This window comes from Doryrhamphus excisus, linkage group LG21, assembly GCF_037039965.1.
Source record: "Doryrhamphus excisus strain RoL-2023G ecotype Guam linkage group LG21, RoL_Dexc_Guam_v1.1, whole genome shotgun sequence".
Classification (NCBI taxonomy): Eukaryota; Metazoa; Chordata; class Actinopteri; order Syngnathiformes; family Syngnathidae; genus Doryrhamphus; species Doryrhamphus excisus.
The window spans coordinates 2,924,543-2,944,245 of NC_136377.1; the positions used below are offsets into that span (position 1 = coordinate 2,924,543).

Sequence of the window (19,703 nt, forward strand, 5' to 3'; positions counted from 1 at the left end):
AAGCTAATATGAGCTAGCTTTGCCATGACATAGCAATTTATGGCTGCGGTAGTAGACAAAAAGTAACGAAAAACATGCAAAGCAAATATGTTTACATATTTACAATATAAATATTTACAATACAAATGTTACAAGCAAGATGGAGCAAGCCTTATTTTTTAGCGTGGTAACATTTATTTCCCTTTTCTGTGCATTATAACGCCAGAAAACAAGCTAATATGAGCTAGCTTTGCCATGACATAGCAATTTATGGCTGCGGTAGTAGACAAAAAGTAACGAAAAAAATGCAAATCAAATATGTTTACATATTTACAATACAAATGTTCCAAGCAAGATGGAGCAGGTATTATCTGAAAATTTATTTCCCTTTTCTGTACATCATAACGCCAGAAAACAAGCTAACATGCGCTAGCTTTGCTGCTATCTTTAAGCTAGCCGCACTATTGGGACGTAACTATTTCTACTATGAAGCCCTCTTAAAAACACCTCTAACAACGTTCCATGGTTGGATATAATGTTGTGATCATGCATTTAACACATAATAGTTGCAGTATTTTGACGATTTAAAACACTATCTGTCGTATTTTAATGATTTAAAACACTACCGAAACTTCTTTCCAATGGCGCATTGATACTTATTTTAGTTCCTTCATTGACAACAGTAGCGACAACACCTACGATGTCCTCTCCTTGGGATGGCTTTTTTCTTCCACCACAAGACTCCAGTCCGCAGGTAAAAATATGCTGAATTAAAACGAGCATTTTGTTGCGTCTTTGAAGCGAAATTGAAAGCTAGGTATCCACTCTAACGACGCCGAATGACGCTGGGACTAGCGGCTAGCAAGGTGTGTGTGTGAGTCCGCCACATAAATATAGTTTTTCATGCTAGCTGCTACAATAATAATAATAATATCGCTGTAGTTTAGTTAAAATACAAGTCAGTTATGAAATGGAACACTGCTGGCGTTTTTTAAAATGTTTTTTTCTGTGTGTTGATGTTATGTTACATTGATGAGACATGACCTTCACATTGAATGGAGTCCACCATGGCATGTCCCACATTATTGAGTGAAAAGAAGTTCTCACATCCTGTGTGGAAGTGGTAAGTTTTGGGCTTTTTTGTCCTTCCCACTCTGTTTTAAAACCTTTAAAAGTTTAATTTATCCAGTAATAAATAAATAAACTGGAGACTAACTAGTTAGCTGACTAGCTTGCTAATGTTTAAGGCAGTGGTCTGTGCAGTGATCCTGTAGCTAGTGCATTACAATTTGAGAATAATAGGACTATAGGGGTGCTGTTACTTGTCTAGAGGGCTCTAATACTTGTATAAACAGGTTTTTTTATGAAAATATTCCATTCTACTGTGCGGAAATTCACTTTTTGCGGTCGTGTCTGGAACCAGTTAACCACATTAAATGAGGGATGACTAAAGTCAAAACAGTTGGAGAAAAAATAATAAACTCATAAAATGGTTAAAAAATATTTTAGTAGCATAAGGTTGAAATATTAAAATAGGTATTTTTAAGGGGTTTTAAATAGTTATGTAATTTTTGTAAAATGACATTGGGGGTAAATTATAATACGAGAATATAGTCCAAATATTGTGGGATGCAAAAAAGGAAGTATTTGTTAATTTTTATTTTAAAATACTTTTTTTACAACTTTATTTTAATAACTTAATTAATTAATAAATTAATTTTAATTTTAATTTTAATTTTAATTTTAATTTTAATTTTAATTTTAATTTTAATTTTAATTTTAATTTTAATTTTACAATAAAGTCAATATAAAAGGAAAAAAATTATTCTAATGAGAGAGAAAAAAGTCAGAGTCGGACTTTATTTTACAATAAAGTCAAAATACTTTATTTTACAATTTTATTTTAATAAAATAATTTTATTTTAATTCAATTTAATTTTTTATTTTTATTTTACTTTATTTTACAATAAAGTCAAAATAAAAGGAAAAAAGTTATTCTAATGAGAGAGAAAAATGCTAGCATGTAATAATACATTTGAATAATAATACATTTTATTTGTATAGAGCTTTTCAGAGTACTCAAAAACGCTTTACAGTAGAAAAAAAATAGAGTTGAGTAAAAACTGAGTAAAATATGCATTAAAATACAATATCCAAACATTCCTTCAGTGCTAAAAAAAAAAAAACAAGGCTAAAAGCGGGGCGGGGCGCAGTATGTATCTTCTGCACACAACTAAAGAAGCAAAAATGACCAATATCGCCCCCTAGTGTTTGGGATGGCACCCAAGGATGGAATTAAGAGAGAGCGCATTTAAAGTGGAACTTCACATCAAAGTGTGACAAACCCTGTCGGTCACATGACTGATGTGTGCGTGTAAACGTACCACTGACTGACAATACCCTTCCATGTACACACACACACACACACACACACACAGAGTGTGTCTGACCAGGAGGTCAAGGTGCATTGAGTGTGCGGGTTGTGGAAGAGGGCCTCTTGAAAGTGTTGCCTTGCATTCCAGCAGCAGCAGGAGGAGGAGGGGGGGGGGGTGCTTGCAGGCCGAGCATATTCCGAGAGAGAAAAGGAGGGATTGAGTCTGACAGAAAGCGAGAGAGGGAGCGTTGTGTGTGGGGGGGGTCGTATTATCCACTCTTTCCTTCTCGCTAGCTTGTTTCCTCCCACTCAGCCAACAGAGCCACAAGTCAACTGGAAGCCGCTCTTCGGCCGCTTGGGCCTCTAACGCTCCGCTTTCCCCTTGTTTGTCTCGTCTTACTTTCCCCCAGGCCGAGTAAGAGGATCACTTTGTTTTCCGTCGCCTTTTTTCCCCCCATCGTCCCGCGTGCACGAGAGGATGGCATCTGAGCAGATAGTGACGGGGGTGCACAGCTGCAGCAGTGGACCCCCATCTTTTCCAAGCGAAGAGTGGGGGTGCAATGTGCAAGAAACATGGAAGTTGGACAAAAGAGGAGTCTTTCATTCTTGATTTGGGATGCTGGGATCTTTATGGTAAGACTTTTTTTTTCTGACTTTGCGTGTACTTTTAGGTTGTCATTAAGGTAACGGATTGACAGTACTTGTTATTGGGTATTTTGTACATATGATCCGATCATTCTATGACTATGAATAACAGTACCCCAACCACTTCTCACTATAAATATACACAAACGAATATAGGTGTCTATTTTCAGTAAGTGGGACATTAATTAAGTTCTTGTTAATGAGTTCTCGTGAAGTATACCGTCAAAAAGTTGCAGTACTCTCCCATGACGGTCGTATGGAAAGTGTATAGACTTTGTGTGGTACGCTTGCATTTAATTCCCTAACCTCCCTGACCTCCGCGGCCAATTATAGCCTCTCGTCGGTGTCGCGCTTGGTTATAAATTAGCCCACTTGTTGTCTGCAAGGAAAGCTCACTTAGTCGCTGTGATTTATTGGTCGGCTGAGGTGTCACTCACAATGAAAAGCAGCTGCTCCCCAAACAATGACTGCGGTTAAACTCCCGAGTCAGGATGCATTTATGTGTATGATATATAATACGGTAGATATGCTTTTTTATTGGGTTTTGTGTCAATAAATTCTGTTTTCGACTCTCTGGTTAAGCCCAGGCTACCCAGCATACCTTGCGGGCTATAAATAAGTAGAAAATTGTATTGTTTTGCATGTATATTAGCATCTAGCTTGATACCCACATCGTACTTGTGCTGTAGTTAAATTGTGTGTTCCAACATGTGTGACTTTGGTTGCACCGTGAGTGAGGGTGCAAATATCTAGCTGATACCAATAAATGACCTAATTCGGGAAATTCTAGGGCACAAAAACGGTGGGTTTTTTATTTTTAAAATGTGCAAATTTTTGCGGGGTTTGTTTTCGGGGTCGTGGGGGCAGAAGCCTATGCAAGGAAGTCCAGACTTCCCGTTCCCCGGCTACTTACTTGTTAAAGTTACAAGTTCCTGTCATGTCTGGTGTTTGGGTAAATGGTTAGTTTCACTGAAAACAACCGTTAACAAAGTACTTTCTAATAATACTGTCTAAGAGAAACACTGAACAGTACCGGTCGAAGCACGGACCCCTGTGGGATTCCATGGCTAACTTCTAAATATACAAAGTCTTTATTATTTGGGTTGTAATGGTAGATGTGTCACAAATGTCAGCTGGTGCGGATGTGCGAAGGTACGTTGGTAAAATTCCCTGACATCTTAAGAGTCGCTTTGGACGTTGAGTTGACAGTCCGGGTCTTTAGCTTGACGGCTAGCACTTTAACTTTTGTTCTGTGCACCCTGGGTTGAGCCAAAGCGGGAATGTTAGCGTTCCCACACGATACACATTACGTGAAGGACAGGAAACGTTTATCACGTCATGTGTCTACTTTGTAAACAAATCCAGTGCCGCCCAGCCTTTGGCTAGCTTGAGTCATTAAAGTATCCTGTTTGGGAACACTTGGGAATGTGTAACACAAGCTTTGGGTAGTGACTGAAAGGGTGGCTGGATCAACCTTAGAGAGTGAGCTGAGGAACTTGAGGAGTCGGGAGTTCAACCGCCAGTCGAAGTGGCTCGGACGCATAGTTCCGATCCCGGGCGCTTCCCTAGTTGAGCGATCTGGGCTTGTCCAGTCGGAATGAGGCCAAGGACATATACGTATGAGGGATTATGTCTCACAGCTGGCCTGGGAATGCCTCGGTGTCCCGTCTGTGCAACTGGAGGAGGTGTCTGGAGACTTGAGCTTCTCTACTGAGACTGCTGGAAGAAAAAAAGAACAGTTTTTTAATTCATATTTTGACTATATTTTATCAGAAAATGGAAAACTGTTCAAATATCATTGCGGTGTTGGAAACATGTATTTACTCCAAGGATCCCCAATGGGCGGGTGATGTCATATCAGTGATGGAGTATCAATTTACATGTCATTTTATCCGACTGTCCTTACTCAAACAAATCCAGACCAAACCAACAGAGTGTCTATTGGGATATTTTGTTTCCTAATTTTTAAGTCTTAAAATATCATAGACAAAAAGATCAAATACCGTATTTGACTGCATTGCATTGGGCATATGAGAGAGTCTTTGTGTGTGTGTGTGTGGGTGGGGGGTTCGGTCGGTGGGGGTCGGTGAGGGTCGTCTCACTGCACCCCTGTCCAAACTGCGGGGTGAAGACGGGTGGACGAGTAATGTAGACACAATAGACAAGAGCAAACATTAGTAGGGAGACAAAGGACGCTCTTTTCGGGTCACTGGAAGGGCCGACTCTTCCTATTGTTTAGGGAAGTGATCTTAACCCTTTATTGGCCACGATACTTGGAAAGTCCAAAGTTTAACCTTGGACTTCTACAAACTATATACGGTTTTATACGGTTTCATTTTAAACATGGTCTTTTGTTCATGTCGATTGTTAATTGTCTCCATTTGTGCTGCCTTGTATTGATATGTTTGGGGTCCGTTTGGGGTCCATTTGGGGTCCGTTTGGGGTCTGTTTGGGGTCCGTTTGGGGACTTTTAAAAGCATCTCCTTGTGTCAATGCGAATACGGTCATATTTGGATATTCATATTGGATATTACCAGTACAAGCACGCTCATGTAAACACCAAATGTTGGTCCATATCTGGGTTCTTATGGTTCAGTAGGTCATTTGCATATATTATAATCTGTATATAGTGTCATATTTTGCTCAGTCATTTTCCTAATCCTATTTTATTACTATTTTTCTTGTTAGACCGCAGCTTTTACATGTATACTTTTTTCTAAAAGTATTTCCCCGCTACATAATGTCAATTGCGTTATATTAATGACCTTTTTAATTAACAGGCTATGATTGTGTTACTATTGGGTATAGATGAAATATACATCCCGCTGCGATGGAGGTCAGCTTTATTTTTATGGTCAACTTGGGGTCTCTAGTTTATGACCTGACAACGAGGCATTAATTACATGGTAATTGCATCCCCACATAAACACAAGACACGAGCGGTGTTGTTTTTGCGTCGTAAACAAGTTGTTCTGGCAAGACAATATAGGTTTTTTTGTTGTTTTGATAGAACAAAGTGGTTACCTCAGATGCCTTTACAATATTTAAAAAAAAAAAAAAGCCTTCCAAAAAGGCTGCATGAATGTCTTTAGAGTCCGTTTTTTTTTTTATCTTCAGAGAGTCGCGGTGTGTTTGTGTGACTGAAGGGCCATTATGGGACAGGCTTTTAAGCCAGACCTGGGAAGAGGAAACCTAATACGTCCTGACTGCTGCTCTTGTGGATATGAAGCTCACAGCTGCTACAAGAGGCCAGGAGGGGTTGCAGGAGAGTGTGCTCAGTAATTATGTGTCTGCTTTTGTATTGACCGAGTCTGGTCTTTAGACCTTTGGGGCTGATAGGTTTGCTGTTGAAACCTGAAAGAATTATGCAGCTGAAAGAAATTAAACAGCAGCAATGAATATTTGTGGGACCGCCAGATGAGCTACCGAACAGGATCATTTTTCTTTGTTGGGGTTTGGGGTTAAGGTCAGGAGTTAGGGTCAGGGTCAGGGTTAGGGTTAGATTTGTATATCAGAACCTAGTGATTTTAGGCTACATATATGTGATAATGACGAATGTGTTTGTTAGCGTGATGCTGGCATGGAACGGTCCATAAATAAAGTGAAGCTTTTGCGTCAGTCGTTAGCATCTGTCTTTCTGTCGCCGACGTCTGAACCTGCTGAACTTCGGTTCTCTGTTGTAGTGCTGTAGTGTGTGTGTGTGTGTGTGGGAGTGATGTCATCCATCACTTGGCCGAGGCCACTCGGTCCTGGAAACCGTCAGACTATTACTCAGTCCAGATACACCAACCCCCGTCGGATCTGGTTAAAAATGAATCCGATCTCAACTCTACTCGGTCTGCACCTAAAGTCTCTCAGCTTCTGATGGTATCGGTCTTTTTGTTCACTTTGAATTTCTTCTCCCAAAGTTGTATGTAACTTTGGTCAGCCTCAAGATAGTAAGACACTTTTATCTTGTCCACTTCCTTTGTCGTCATTATCGCAGTGTAAATACAGGAGAGTTCAAGCACATCTGGTTGATGGTTGGCAGATGTTTACCCGACTGGACGGAGGACTTCAGCCATAAAAATGAACTGAAACTGAGATTTCCATGAGATCTTTTGAATTTCTTAAATCTCGAAAAGGTTTTTTTTGCCTGTAAAAATCGTGTATCTTGATTTTTATTTTCCATTTTTATTTTCTCGTTTCGCTTAGAGGGGAATAATGCAGATTTACCACACATGTCCACTTCACAAAATGGCATATTGTGGCACACATGAGTCCGTGACAACCAACCATCTCTTCATTTGACAGGAGCCAATCATAAACTATGAAAAAAAAGTCTTGACGAGCTTGTAAATCTACTGGAAATTGCAAGAGGTCATTACAAACAATATTAAACTCATCACGCAGTAACTTAACACTCAAAAACACTACAAAATGAACTTGTACCGAAATGAGTTTTTTTTTCCCATAATGCATTTTGTTTGAGCAATGCATTTAATTGGAGGAAAAAGCAGCCCAGAGGGCTGACGTCATCGCAGCACCCCAATTAATGTGTTGCTCAGACGCAATGCATTATGGGAAAACTTCATATCCATACGTATCCATACTATAAAGGTACATAACTATTGATCTATATTGAGCTATACATACATACAGTATTAATATCATATGATCCCTCCCTTGAATACTGAGTGAGAAATTGGATTTACTTGTGTCTCATTTCATGCATCAATGCATGGGGGGGGGTTAGTGAATTTGAATTGTCGTTTTTTTTTTTTTGTCTGTGTCTGCCAGCTGTTGTCCTCTTAAAGGGAATGGGAGATTCGGTCTCCTTGCTCAGGATACAAAATTCATGTTTCCGTCTCGGTGTCACCACGGTGAACGCAGCGGAGAGGAAGAACAGACGGTAGCGACGTTGTCATGTCAGGGAACGACGGTGAAGAACTTCATTCCGGTCTCTTGTCGGATTGTTGCTTGCTAGCTTGGTAAACAAATAACACCGGTGGCAGGGGTGTGTGTTTTGAAGAAAAAAATTTGATATTTGATATCATATTCATTTGCATCGTTGCTTGTGTGCACAAAATTGAAGACATAATCATTAATAACCCGTGATTTCCGGGTGTGATAGGTAATAAAAACACGTGTTGTTGCTGTCTAAGATGGATGTGAATATGATTACTAAATATATATGTATATAATATTTATTACATATGTGTATTAAATGTATTTATTACATAGAATATATTATTGCTGAGTGGTTTTGGTCTTTGTCGGAGATCTCAGCAGCAGCAGCAGCAGCAGCTGTGAATAAGGATGAGGATGGAAATAGCTGTTTTTTTTTTTATCTCGGAGCATATGAAGCATTCATATGGAAATGAGGACCAGAGGAGGGATAAGAACGTCAAGTCCATGTGTCCATGAATGTTTGGGACTCGGTCTGAGCTTAAAAGAACAGAACCTCTGAGCATCTAGCACATTTTCAATGTGACACACACACACAGGAAGGCCCCCTGTTGGTATATTCCATATATATATTTATGATATATATCATATTTAGACTGAAAAAAGATGTCTTACACAGTCTTGCCAATCTTTATATTTTATATATATATATATATATATAAATAAAAAGATGGGAAAGAAGGCTCCAATTTTGGATGGCATTATTTAAAAACAATGCCAAAATACTACCACTATTTTTAATAATAATATAGGATAGTTTTTATATACAGTAGCTCAGGAAAATTCTAATACATCCATTTAAAAATTCAATTATTTCTACATGAAAAAAAGGAATGACAAATGATATAACAAATCCAGGATTTTTTATGTTTTTCATTATTGTTTAATTTTTTTTTAATTATATTTTACTTTCCTTTATGATGAGCTTATTTTGTTTAATTATTAAATTATTTTTGTTTAGTTTTCTTTGTTTTATTTTATTATGTGTAATTGTGTTGTTTTTCATGATATATATATTTTTAAGTTATTATTATTATTATTTTTCATGTAATTTTGTTGTAAGTCAATTTTGTTCTTTGTTTTTTTTAATTTTATTTGGATGACTCTTTCTGTTTTCTGTTGTGTGAAGGGTGTCGTTGTGTACTCGGTGATTCAAACGGGATTCTTTGAGTGTTTGAGACAACAATGGGCCTCCCAGAGCAGCTCGGATTTATCAGCAGGGATCCGTGAAACCGCGTTTGTTTCAGCGTCATTCCACTCACCATCCATCTTTCTGCGGCTTTTTATCCGTACATGCGTGCGAATGTCATTTTTTTTAACAGCATTGCTACTGCTTTAAGGCATTAAAATAAATAAAAGCGCATGTAAATAATAATTTGACAAATTAATTACCAATCTATGGCTGCAATTTTGAATTGCGTTAACTTTTAAGTCCAATTAAATGCATTACACGACACACACATTTCAGTCACAAAAGTGCTGCAAAGTGTGTGTCCATAAAAAGAGCAGTGTGTTGCAGGAGTGTGTGTGTGTGTGTGTGTGTGTGTGTGTGTGCAAGCTGCTTTGTGTCGCCATTAAAAAGACAAGGATGAGAGGCTTGTTAACACACACACACACACGTCGGTGAATTAGTGTGTGTCTTTGTGAGGGAGGGGCACTTTTTTTGTGTGTGTGCGTGTTAAAACACCACAAGTGTGTCCGCGGGGAGGATTAGCATCCATGCTAATACGCTCGGCTATGCTTTTATTGAACTTTAATGATACGTTTTAAAATCCCGTTATTACATTTGGACATGAAAGCAAGTTGTTTAATAGTATATCGATCCAATCGAATGTATTCAATCGAATGGTTTCAATGCTACTACTTGCGCAACAATAACGTCCCAACGAGAGGAAGTGATGTCATTTGATGGAAAAAGCGCGAGCAGTAAAGGCCCTCACAAAAAAGGGTTAGACGGTGACGCCTCGTTTGCTTTGTGCAGCATCTCACCTCAGCAGTAACGGTCCTCAAGTTACTCCACTTCCATCAACGTCATGCCTTTCTAAAGAGGAAGGACAGGGGTGTTCAAAGTGCGGCACGCAGTTTTTATTTAATTTTTATTGTAGACCCATGGCACGTTCTAAAAACACAACAAGGGAAACCAAAACAATGCAAAACAAATGAGAATGGTTTTAGCCTGTTTATAAAAATGACACACATCAAAATGAACCATGCGAGGTTTATACGCCCCCCCCCGACTTAACATTCTTAACAGCATTTCTAAAAGCAAATGCAACTGCTGCATTTCATTATTTAAGAGCTGACATTTCACTGGGAATGTTTGACCTCCACCATGTGGAATTTCATTAGTTTCAGTTTTAGCACAGAAATGGCGACCATTTTTTTTTAAAGGCCTTGACATACATTTTAATCACTGCAGTATGCTAGCTATCATTATTATCATTATTTATTAGTGTATTATTTGCACTAGTATTTTTATGAAGAATTATTTATTTCATTGCATCACCACTTGGTAATAATGTGTTTGTGTTAGCTTTAAATCCCAATTCGGATATCGCAATGCCAAGCGAACGCTTCTAAATATGACGTTAGTCATATTAGTCGTATTTTGTTTGTCGTATCGCAACACTATTGGGTGCTTTTCTTTGACCTTGACCCGATTCCAGCGACCCATGTGGAGTCCGCATACTGGTTTGGGACCCACAAGGGTGGAGATACACTAGGGAAAATACATACTGTATATTATTATTATTTGTTATTATTATTACTATTTGTTATTATTATTATTATTTGTTATTATTATTGTTATTATTATTATTATTTGTTATTATTATTATTATTATTATTATTATTATGATTATTATTATTATTATTGTTGTTGTTGTTATTATTATTATTATTTGGATGTCCGATATTGGCTTTATTGATGAAAACCGACACCCCGATATTGTCCAACTCTCATTTACCGATATCGAAATGTGTCACATGACACCTACTTATGTGTTGTATATTGTTTTTCATGATCATGGAAAAAATATCGATATCGGCCGATATCACATTTGGGTACCGATAATTATCAGACATCACTAATAACGATAGTTATTACTTGTACAAGTACAAAAGTACTCCATGACACATTTGTGCTGGTGATTTTTTTTTTTTAGGGGTAAAAAAAATACATTTCCTTTAGCTCACGTTTAGGTTTTGCGGAAATAAGTCCAAATATAAATAAAGATGGTTTGTCCCTATAATATTTCACTTATATTTCCTTTTTAGTTGCTTCAAAGCACAACAAAAAGCTGTCACGTCGGGAGTTGTTGCGGTTTGATTGGTGCATAAACCTTACAGACATTTCCCGCGCGGAAGCGTCTTTGATTTGTACTCCAACACAAAAGCGTTCCTTCTTACTTCACTGCTTCTTTTGCTTTCCTTCCTCTGCTCTTTCAGTTTGCTCTTTTTCTGCCGCCATTGTTCCCACCGCCCCCCCACCCCCCGTGTCGCCCTTGAATTGGCCTCCTGCGTAGCGGCTGGCCAGCGCGACACACGGGGGATGCTACACGCACGCCGTGGGATTATTTTCCATTCTTTTGCACGTTTGGATTTTTTTGCGAGCAGGGCCAAAATGAACATGTCAAAATGCATGATGTCTTTATTTCTTGAAGTAATGTGTAGATAATATGTGTTAAAATATTTTCAAAATATATGAATCTATTTTAGTATACAGATTTTTTTTATACAAATATTTTTGTGGTGAATTTAAATGAAACATTAATACAATTAAGTCACAAAATGAAAATGACATAAAATTAATGCTTTATATAAAATAGAATTTAGATGCAATTTGAATTGGATTGTTGAAGTATTTAACAGAAAAGGGTTCAAATTAATTTACAATAAAAAAAAGGTAATTATAAAAGGCATTACTGCATTAATGATGAATGAAAATAGCAATAAATCCAAGAATATCGCTTTCACAGACAGAGGGTTGGATATTCATTGGATCGATGAAAGAAAGGACCCCCCCCTTCCCAAAAAAAAAAAAAACCCAACTGCTTCTTTTTCAAACGCGGTCTCCAATGTCCTCCGCCGCCCCCCCCGCAGAGGGAAAGAGAAAGAGAAAGAGGGAGGAGGTCCATCAAGGCGCTCCATGGACGAACACGTCTAGACCGATGACCTCCTCAATGGATCTTTTCAGCGGCGGAACAAGTTCGGAAAAGAAAGAAGAATCTTTTTCTTTTTTCACGCGGGCCGCCATGACAGGAGGCGAGGAGCTAGGCAAGGAGGCGAGGAGGTAAGCAGGGGAGCATCTGCTTCCATGGTGACGGCCCCGACTATGAGGAGCAGACCATTCATGAAGGTCCGTTCTCATGATCCCATCAGGCAATGTCACGCTTTTCAAAGCCACCAGAAACACACTTTGTCTCCGCAAAGGACCAACAACTTTTGCATTTGGATGGCGGGGAGAGGAGGAAGGGGGGGGGGGGGGGGTAAAAAAAAGGAAACGATCAACTTAGTTTGGGGTTTTTAGTTGTGTGGACTTTGGTGGAAGTTGTTTGTGGGGATGCTTGTTAAGCTTTCAGCTTTAAACGTTTGCCTTTTAGTCTTTTATTGCGCTTCGGTTTCTACAAAATTCTACATTTTATGAGTAAAAGTAAGACTTTTTAATGTGTGTGTGTATGTGTGTGTGTGTTTAGTGCTGGTGTGTTTATGGTTTTGCATTGAAATTCAATGTTAATTTTGTTTTTTGGTTAATTTTGCATTTTGGTTTGAGAGCCTACCAGAACACAAACACATTATTATAAAAATGTAAATAAATATATTTTTCATGCATTTACAATGCAAAAAAAATTATGTATTTAATTGAAATGATGTTTATTTATTAACAAAATACAACATTTAATTTCAGTAAGCTGAATAATTATTCCAAATGTGCCCAATGAATTTAAATGCTAAAACATTTACCGCAAAATTCAACATTTAATTTCACTAAGCTGATTCCAAGCAGAAGAATGTGGAATGCAAATGTGTTGAAAGTGTGTGTGTGTGTGTGTGTTGTGTGTGTGTGTGTGCGCTCGCTGAATGGATGTGAGGCTTCCTTTCATGGAGGAGGCGTGCGCTGGAACGTTGAATTTGGTTGTGCAGCTGACGCTTTTGCCCTGAACGCTGCAAACACAACAGACAGATGGTTGGCCCTCGGGACGGGTCAGGGTGCTGGAACTGGTCTTGGACCGTGGGAAAGTCTCTGGTTGACTTCACCTGCTGGGGGCTGGGACGGAGGGGGGGCGGTGATGTGATTGGATTAAAAAGCAATAAAAGGAGGGAGATTTTGCAGCAAAAACGGGCCGACGGTGAACGCTGCTTTTTTTAACAGTTACTACAAATAAACATAAGAAAGTATATCTGTGATCATATATATATGTATATCTAAAATATACCACTTTATCCTCACAAATTTATGATTCATATTATTTTAATACTCCGTCGTAACAGGCATTGCCTGAGACAGCTATGAAAAGGACCTTACGTGACCTTTGGAGGGGGCGGGGGTAAGGAAGGCGGAAGCGAGAGAGGCTAATCATGCTAATCTGTTGGTGCTCTACTGCTCTGTTTTGCTGCCAAGTTATCAATAAAAGGAAAGTTTCCTTCGTAATATTACGACTTTATTCTTGTAAGTTTACGACTTCTCGTAATTTTTTTTCCCGTAAATGTAGTCTTACATTTATGTATTTATTTATCCTATATTTATGACTTTTTTTCAATAAATTTACAACTTTTTTCTTGTAAAGTTAGGACTTTATTGTTATTAATTTACGACTTTATTCTCGTGAATTTTTACTTTTTTTGTAACTTTTTACTTTTTTGTACTTTTTTTGTTTTTTTTTTACTTTTTTTATTGTCAAAACATTATGACTTTACTCATGTAACTTTATAACTTCATTTTTGTGAAATTACTTTATTCTTGTATTTTTGGTTGTAAATTTATTACTTTATTATTTTTGTGATTTTACAACTTTGTGTCGTGAATTTACGACTTCATAATTTTTTTCTCGTAAATTAACAACAAATTATTCTTTTAAATGTACAACTTTTGTCGTAAATTTATTATCTTAGTCTTGGAAATTTATGTCAGATTTTTTACTACTTTTTTTACAGATATTTACAACTTTTTTTCTCTTAAATTTATGACTTTTCGTCTTGTTTTCTCAAGAATGTACGACTTTATTTTCATGAATTTACAACTTTTTTCCTCGAAAATTTGTGACAGTTTTTCTCATAAATTCACAATTTTTTTTTGTAAATTGACAGTTTTTTGTTTTTTTTTTCAAATTGACAACTTTATTCTGGAAATCTCGGATTATTTTTCTTTTCTTTTGGAGCCCTATACTTCGTCGTAATTTAGCGACACTTGAAAAGTGGGAGGTTTATTGTGTTCTTCACCTCCAGCCAGGTGGTGGTGGGGGGGAACCTCTTAGGAATGACCACGCTGTCCTTATTGGGAGGGGGGGGGGGTCGTTCCCACCCAAAGCAGTGACGATGTCACAGCTTTAATCACACCTGTGAGCTGTTTTCCTTTCACTTTTTTTTCACTGAGCTTTGTTGGCATTTAAACACTTCTCCGACAGCGGATGGACACTAATTGGGTTACCAGGACTCGCTCATTCACACGCGTTGTGTAAACACACACCCAGAGACATTTTGTGCTGGCTTTATTTTTACTGCTAATTTGCCATCAGCTTAGATAGTTTGGGTTGAGAGGCCCACATCGTTAATCACGCCGTAATATTTGACTTTCTTTGAGTGTTTTTGTCCATTGAAGTATTTCACTAGGAAGGGTAAGCGTTCCCTAACGAGAGACTTTAACGACAGAAGAGGGATTTCAAGTTCTGGCTCCTGCTTGGTGCTATCCCACGAGCCCAGGGGTGTCCAAGCTGCAGCCCGCGACTGTTTTTTTTTTTTGTTGGCCCGTGAAAATTCTAAAAATGCTTTTTAACAAGAAAACATTTTTTTTTACAAGAATAAAATCTATATATTAAGAGACAAAATTGTGTAATTTCAAAAGTTGTAATTTCACATTTTTATTATTTATTATTTATTATTTATTATTTATTATTTATTATTTATTATTTATTATTTATTATTTATTATTTATTATTTATTATTTATTATTTATTATTTATTATTTATTATTTATTATTATTTAAAAATAAATACATTTTAGTAGCATAAAACTGAAGTATTAAAAAATTAAAAAATGTAATGTAAGAAACAAACAAAACCAAAATTAAAATTAGGTTGGGAAAAAGTGAAAAAAAATATGAAGAATGTTACAAAAATGAACTTGTAACATGATAAGGAAAAATAATATAATTTTAGCAGCATTTTATTTATATATATTTTTTTTATTGGCTAGCGGCACATTGTAAAAAAAAGACCTACAACAGCAAAAATTTCAAATAAAGAAGTCTAAATATTAATATTTGTAATGTAATGACATAAATTGTTAATTTGAAATAAATAGTAAAGAAAGGCCAGTTTTTTTTAAGTCATAAAATTATATAAAAATATATATAAAATATTATGTGAATAGTCATAATATTAACATAAAATAAGGGGAAAAAACAATAGCAAAAATGGGAACAAACCAGCAGCGATTTTACAAGAACAAAGTCAACCAAGGTCTGACTGTACATCAGGACCTAAGACACACAGATGGTCGGCCATCTTTGGTTAGCTGGTGTTAGCTGTGGACACCCCTGCCATGGACAAACTGATGCATTGTTTTGAAGTTGGCTGGTGTTCCTATATATATACTATATATATGTGTGTGTGTGTGTGTGTGTGTGTGATTCGGGTGGGGGGTGAAATGTGTGTGACAATACTCTGTAAGCCCTTTAAGATCATTGCTCCACGCAAAAAGCACCCCCTGGGGTGTGTGACCGTTCCTGAATGGGTTCTTCCTCAAGATTTAGCAACAGACAAAAAGGCCATGTTAGCCCAGCAGGGGGGGGGGGACATCGGTGGAAACACCAGGATGCCGTATAATCCCTGGGGAGGGTGCTGGGACCAAACATATAATCCCTGCTCTGTCCTGTCTTGTTTGCATCTTGTCTGCGCCGACTCGACTCGACTCTGCTCGACTTCTAATATACGTACTGTATGTAGAGATGGAATAACATATACTGTAAATATGATGATCAGGTATTGATGCTGCATGACTGCAGTCGTGGTTTGTTCATTCAAAAAAAAAATCAAGAATAAAGAAAATCAATCAATCAGTAATAAATAAATATAATAATAATAATAATAAAACGGCAAATAATAAAAACTTAAGAAACCACATATAGTTGGTGGGTAGACAAATTATTTTTTTCAGATTAAAATGAACAAAGCATTATTAGAGCCCTGTAGACATGACAAAACACGACTATAGTCACATTTATACTCTTTTTATTTACAACATATTGCGCAACTGCAGGGTCTTGAGACACATGCTAACTCGCAAACTAGACAGCTAGCGACCTAAAACGGTAGCCTTCGAGTTATTTCCTTTAAACTTAAATAGCCAAAAACTTACCACTTCCACACGGATAGGGAGGATAACTATTAACAGTTATTTAACCTTTAACATGAACATTAATCAAACTTGCGCGGGCCGCACTAACATTAAACTTTCATATCAAGGCGGGGGCCTCAAACTAGTATCCTGCGGGCCACATTTGGCCCGCGGGCCGCGTGTTTGAGACCCCTGTCCTAGAGAGTGACCGATATGTGCCTTAGTTCCTGCAAATACAATAAAAACCCATTAAAGCAGATGCTAGAAACATCACAGCTTAAGTGTTTGCTAGTTTGCATATGTATGAAGCTTGTTTATGAAAAAAAAAACAATAACAAATGGCTGAATTTGAGCACTCCACCAGCATGAAAAAAAAAAATCTGACATTTGCATGCCGTACTGTGAATGATTTATTTATTCCGAGCATGTTCTGCGTTCCATTCAGAAAGTGCTTAGAAAGCAATTTAGACGCTAATGGCCAGGCCATGCTGATTTACCTGCAAGTCACCTGCGTTTATTAGCCGCCATGAGAGCACACCCGGACGTTTTTCTCTCCGCTATTCAAGTGTCGGTTCGGTGAAAGGCATTTTATTTTATAATATGCAGATCTGCATCAATAGCGATGCAAAACAAACCAACCGATCGGGTATATCATTACAAACCGCATGAAAGCGTGTCAAAGTTTTGGGAATGCTAATTAGGCTCCAATGAATTGGCAATGAACGTAAGTGTTTTACAGTGCATTGCATTGCATTTTAATCGTGAATAATACGTTGAAAGAGTCTCCATATCACAAGCATCTAATTGTAGGACTATTTTACAGCCGTCTAATGCTACTTAGCAAGGCTATCAAGGCTAAAAGTTCACTTAAGAGCAGCATTCAGATCAGATTATTGACGCTTTTTAACAGAACAACATTAGCAGTGTAATGTATCGGGCAGGCTAATGTCGTATTTACCTTGAACGTGTCACGTTTTCACATCCTGTCCATGGATGTTTTTTTCTCAGAAGGTCCTTAGAGTGCTGCGTTTGATGACAAGGTAGTCCAATTGAGCCTTTGGAAGTCTGTTTTGTTGTTTCTCACGATGCTAAAAAAACTTGCTGCGTTTTGAATGCGGCACGACAAAACGTGCTTTTATGATTCTATTCGGAAGAACGAACATTTTGCATTCATTAGCATGCTAACAGTTTGAAGCGATACACCGCTTCTTGACGATTATTGCATTGGGAACTTGGACATTGTCTTTGAAATGCTCCATACCTCAATAGCCACGTTTACATGATGAGTTTTTCTCTTTCCGAATGGAATCTTTCCGAAGCAATGGTATACATGGAAAGGAATAGCTGCTAAGGAAAGTTTGTTTTTGACCAATTTTTCAAGATTTCAAGACCGGACGAACGAAAAACTCGAGTTAACTCGGAGTTATTCCAACAAGTGAAAGAAAAACTCGGGGAAGTCGGTATCACGTAATGTTGATGTTTACGTTTTACTGCGCATGACCCATTGACTATTCTGGTTGATTATAGCGCCGCATGTAGACAAGAGATTGGAATATTCCTTTCCATGGATACCATTAGCCACGTTTACATGAGGAGTTTTTCTCTTTCCGAATGGAATCTTTCCGAATGACCTTCCCGAAAGCAATGGTATCCATGGAAAGGAATATTCCAATCGCGTATATCTAGTACATGCGCCGCTATAATCAACCAGAATAGTCAATGGGTCATGCGCAGTAAAACGTAAACATCAACATCACGTGATACCGACTTCCTCGAGTTTTTCTTTCACTTGTTGGAATAACTCCGGATTGCCGGGTACCCACTGACAAACTGTCGGGTCACGGCCCACCAGTTGAAAATAACTGCTCCACTTGATTCCGGGCAAATTCCATTTCCAAGCATATCCCTTAAGGCTTTATTCAGCCGTCTATGCATAATATGCAAAAAACGGCTCTTCAGTCTCTAAGAGCCGACTGATGACTGGCAAAGGTCTTGTGACTGTAACATGGGCTAAAGCGGTTTTTTGGTCTGGGGAGACCATCATCACTCGATGAATTCCATCCAGACGGGACTCGTGAAGGGCTGGAGTGCTTTTGGGTCCCAGCTTTCAGAAGAGGATGCTTCACCGGTAATAGATTTCCTCTTCAAGGATCCACTTGATCTCTTTTGTGGTTTTCACTGCTGATGAAACTTGTGTTGGGTACAGATGACCCAGGAGAGGCACTTCATGTCTTTGTTAGTTTCTCTCTTGATGAACCTTTTCTTGGCACAGATGACCCCGAAAAGACACACTTGATGTTGATGAAGTAGGCATGTTGCCTTTTCAAAGGGGTTCAGTTTCAGCTTTGAAAAGCAGTTTGTAGTGGCTGCCATTGTGGGTCAAATCTGTCAATACGGATGCCAAAAAGCAACCAATGTGTGGCTTCATACTTTAAGATCTTTCTAACACCGGTCACACGGAATCGGAAGAAACTTCAATGTCTGATGCCGCTTGCTAGTCTGGATTACGGGGTATCTGACGATGTAACAGTCGGAATGTTCCTCTTTCATGGAAGAAGTGACTTCTGTTAATGCTCATGGCATCAATAGCCACGTTTACATGAGGAGTTTTTCTCTTTCCGAATGACCTTTTCGAAAACAATGGTATACATCAGGGGCCAAATGTGGCCCGCAGGACAAACAACCATTCACACTCACATTCGTACCTATGGACAATTTGGAGTCGCTAATTAACCTAGCATGTTTTTGGAATGTGGGAGGAAACCGGAGTACCCGGAGAAAACCCACACATACAGGGGAGAACATGCAAACTCCACACAGAGATGGCCGAGGGTGGAATTGAACCCGGATCTCCTAGCTGTGAGGTGGTCTGCACGCTAACCACTCGACCGCCGTGCCGCCCGAGATTTGAACATGACTTTTAAGAAAAGTACAATGAAAAAAAATATGACAATACATATATTATACAATCCTGCACTCAGTGTGTATGCTAGCGGCCCCGCCTCCACCCACTGAGACAAAGAGACTGTATGACTGACAAAAGGTCTCATTCCGTTCATGTTGATGTTCTATGGAAGGGTTTAGAATTAATCGGGCTGCATGGCGGTCGAGTGGTTAGCGTGAGGACCTCACAGCTAGGAGACCAGGGTTCAATTCCACACATCTCTGTGTGGAGTTTGCATGTTCTCCCCGTGCATGCGTGGG

At 38.3% G+C, this 19,703-nt stretch overlaps 1 protein-coding gene and 1 long non-coding RNA gene across 6 annotated transcripts in view; one reads left to right on the plus strand and one right to left on the minus strand.

Annotated features, from left to right (window-relative positions):
• The first annotated feature begins 742 nt into the window (after nucleotides 1-742).
• The window catches only part of LOC131138012 (uncharacterized), a 55,524-nt gene continuing 36,563 nt past the window's right edge, over nucleotides 743-19,703 (plus strand). The window contains exons 1-3 of one of the 4 annotated variants that reach the window (XR_013625172.1): nucleotides 743-845; nucleotides 1,017-1,102; nucleotides 2,764-2,986. This is a non-coding gene — a long non-coding RNA (uncharacterized LOC131138012). Of the gene's footprint in view, nucleotides 846-962; nucleotides 1,103-2,562; nucleotides 2,987-11,943; nucleotides 12,237-19,703 lie in introns of those variants that run through there. The other 3 variants (XR_013625171.1, XR_013625170.1, XR_013625173.1) reach the window with 3 other exon arrangements.
• LOC131138013 (uncharacterized) overlaps nucleotides 4,252-19,703 on the minus strand; it is a 30,052-nt gene continuing 14,600 nt past the window's right edge. The window contains exon 3 of one of the 2 annotated variants that reach the window (XM_078787629.1): nucleotides 4,252-4,717. In XM_078787629.1, coding sequence (XP_078643755.1) covers nucleotides 4,633-4,717 — 85 coding nt within the window. In that variant the 3' untranslated portion in view covers nucleotides 4,252-4,632. Of the gene's footprint in view, nucleotides 4,718-12,957; nucleotides 13,212-19,703 lie in introns of those variants that run through there. The other variant, XR_013625169.1, reaches the window with a different exon arrangement.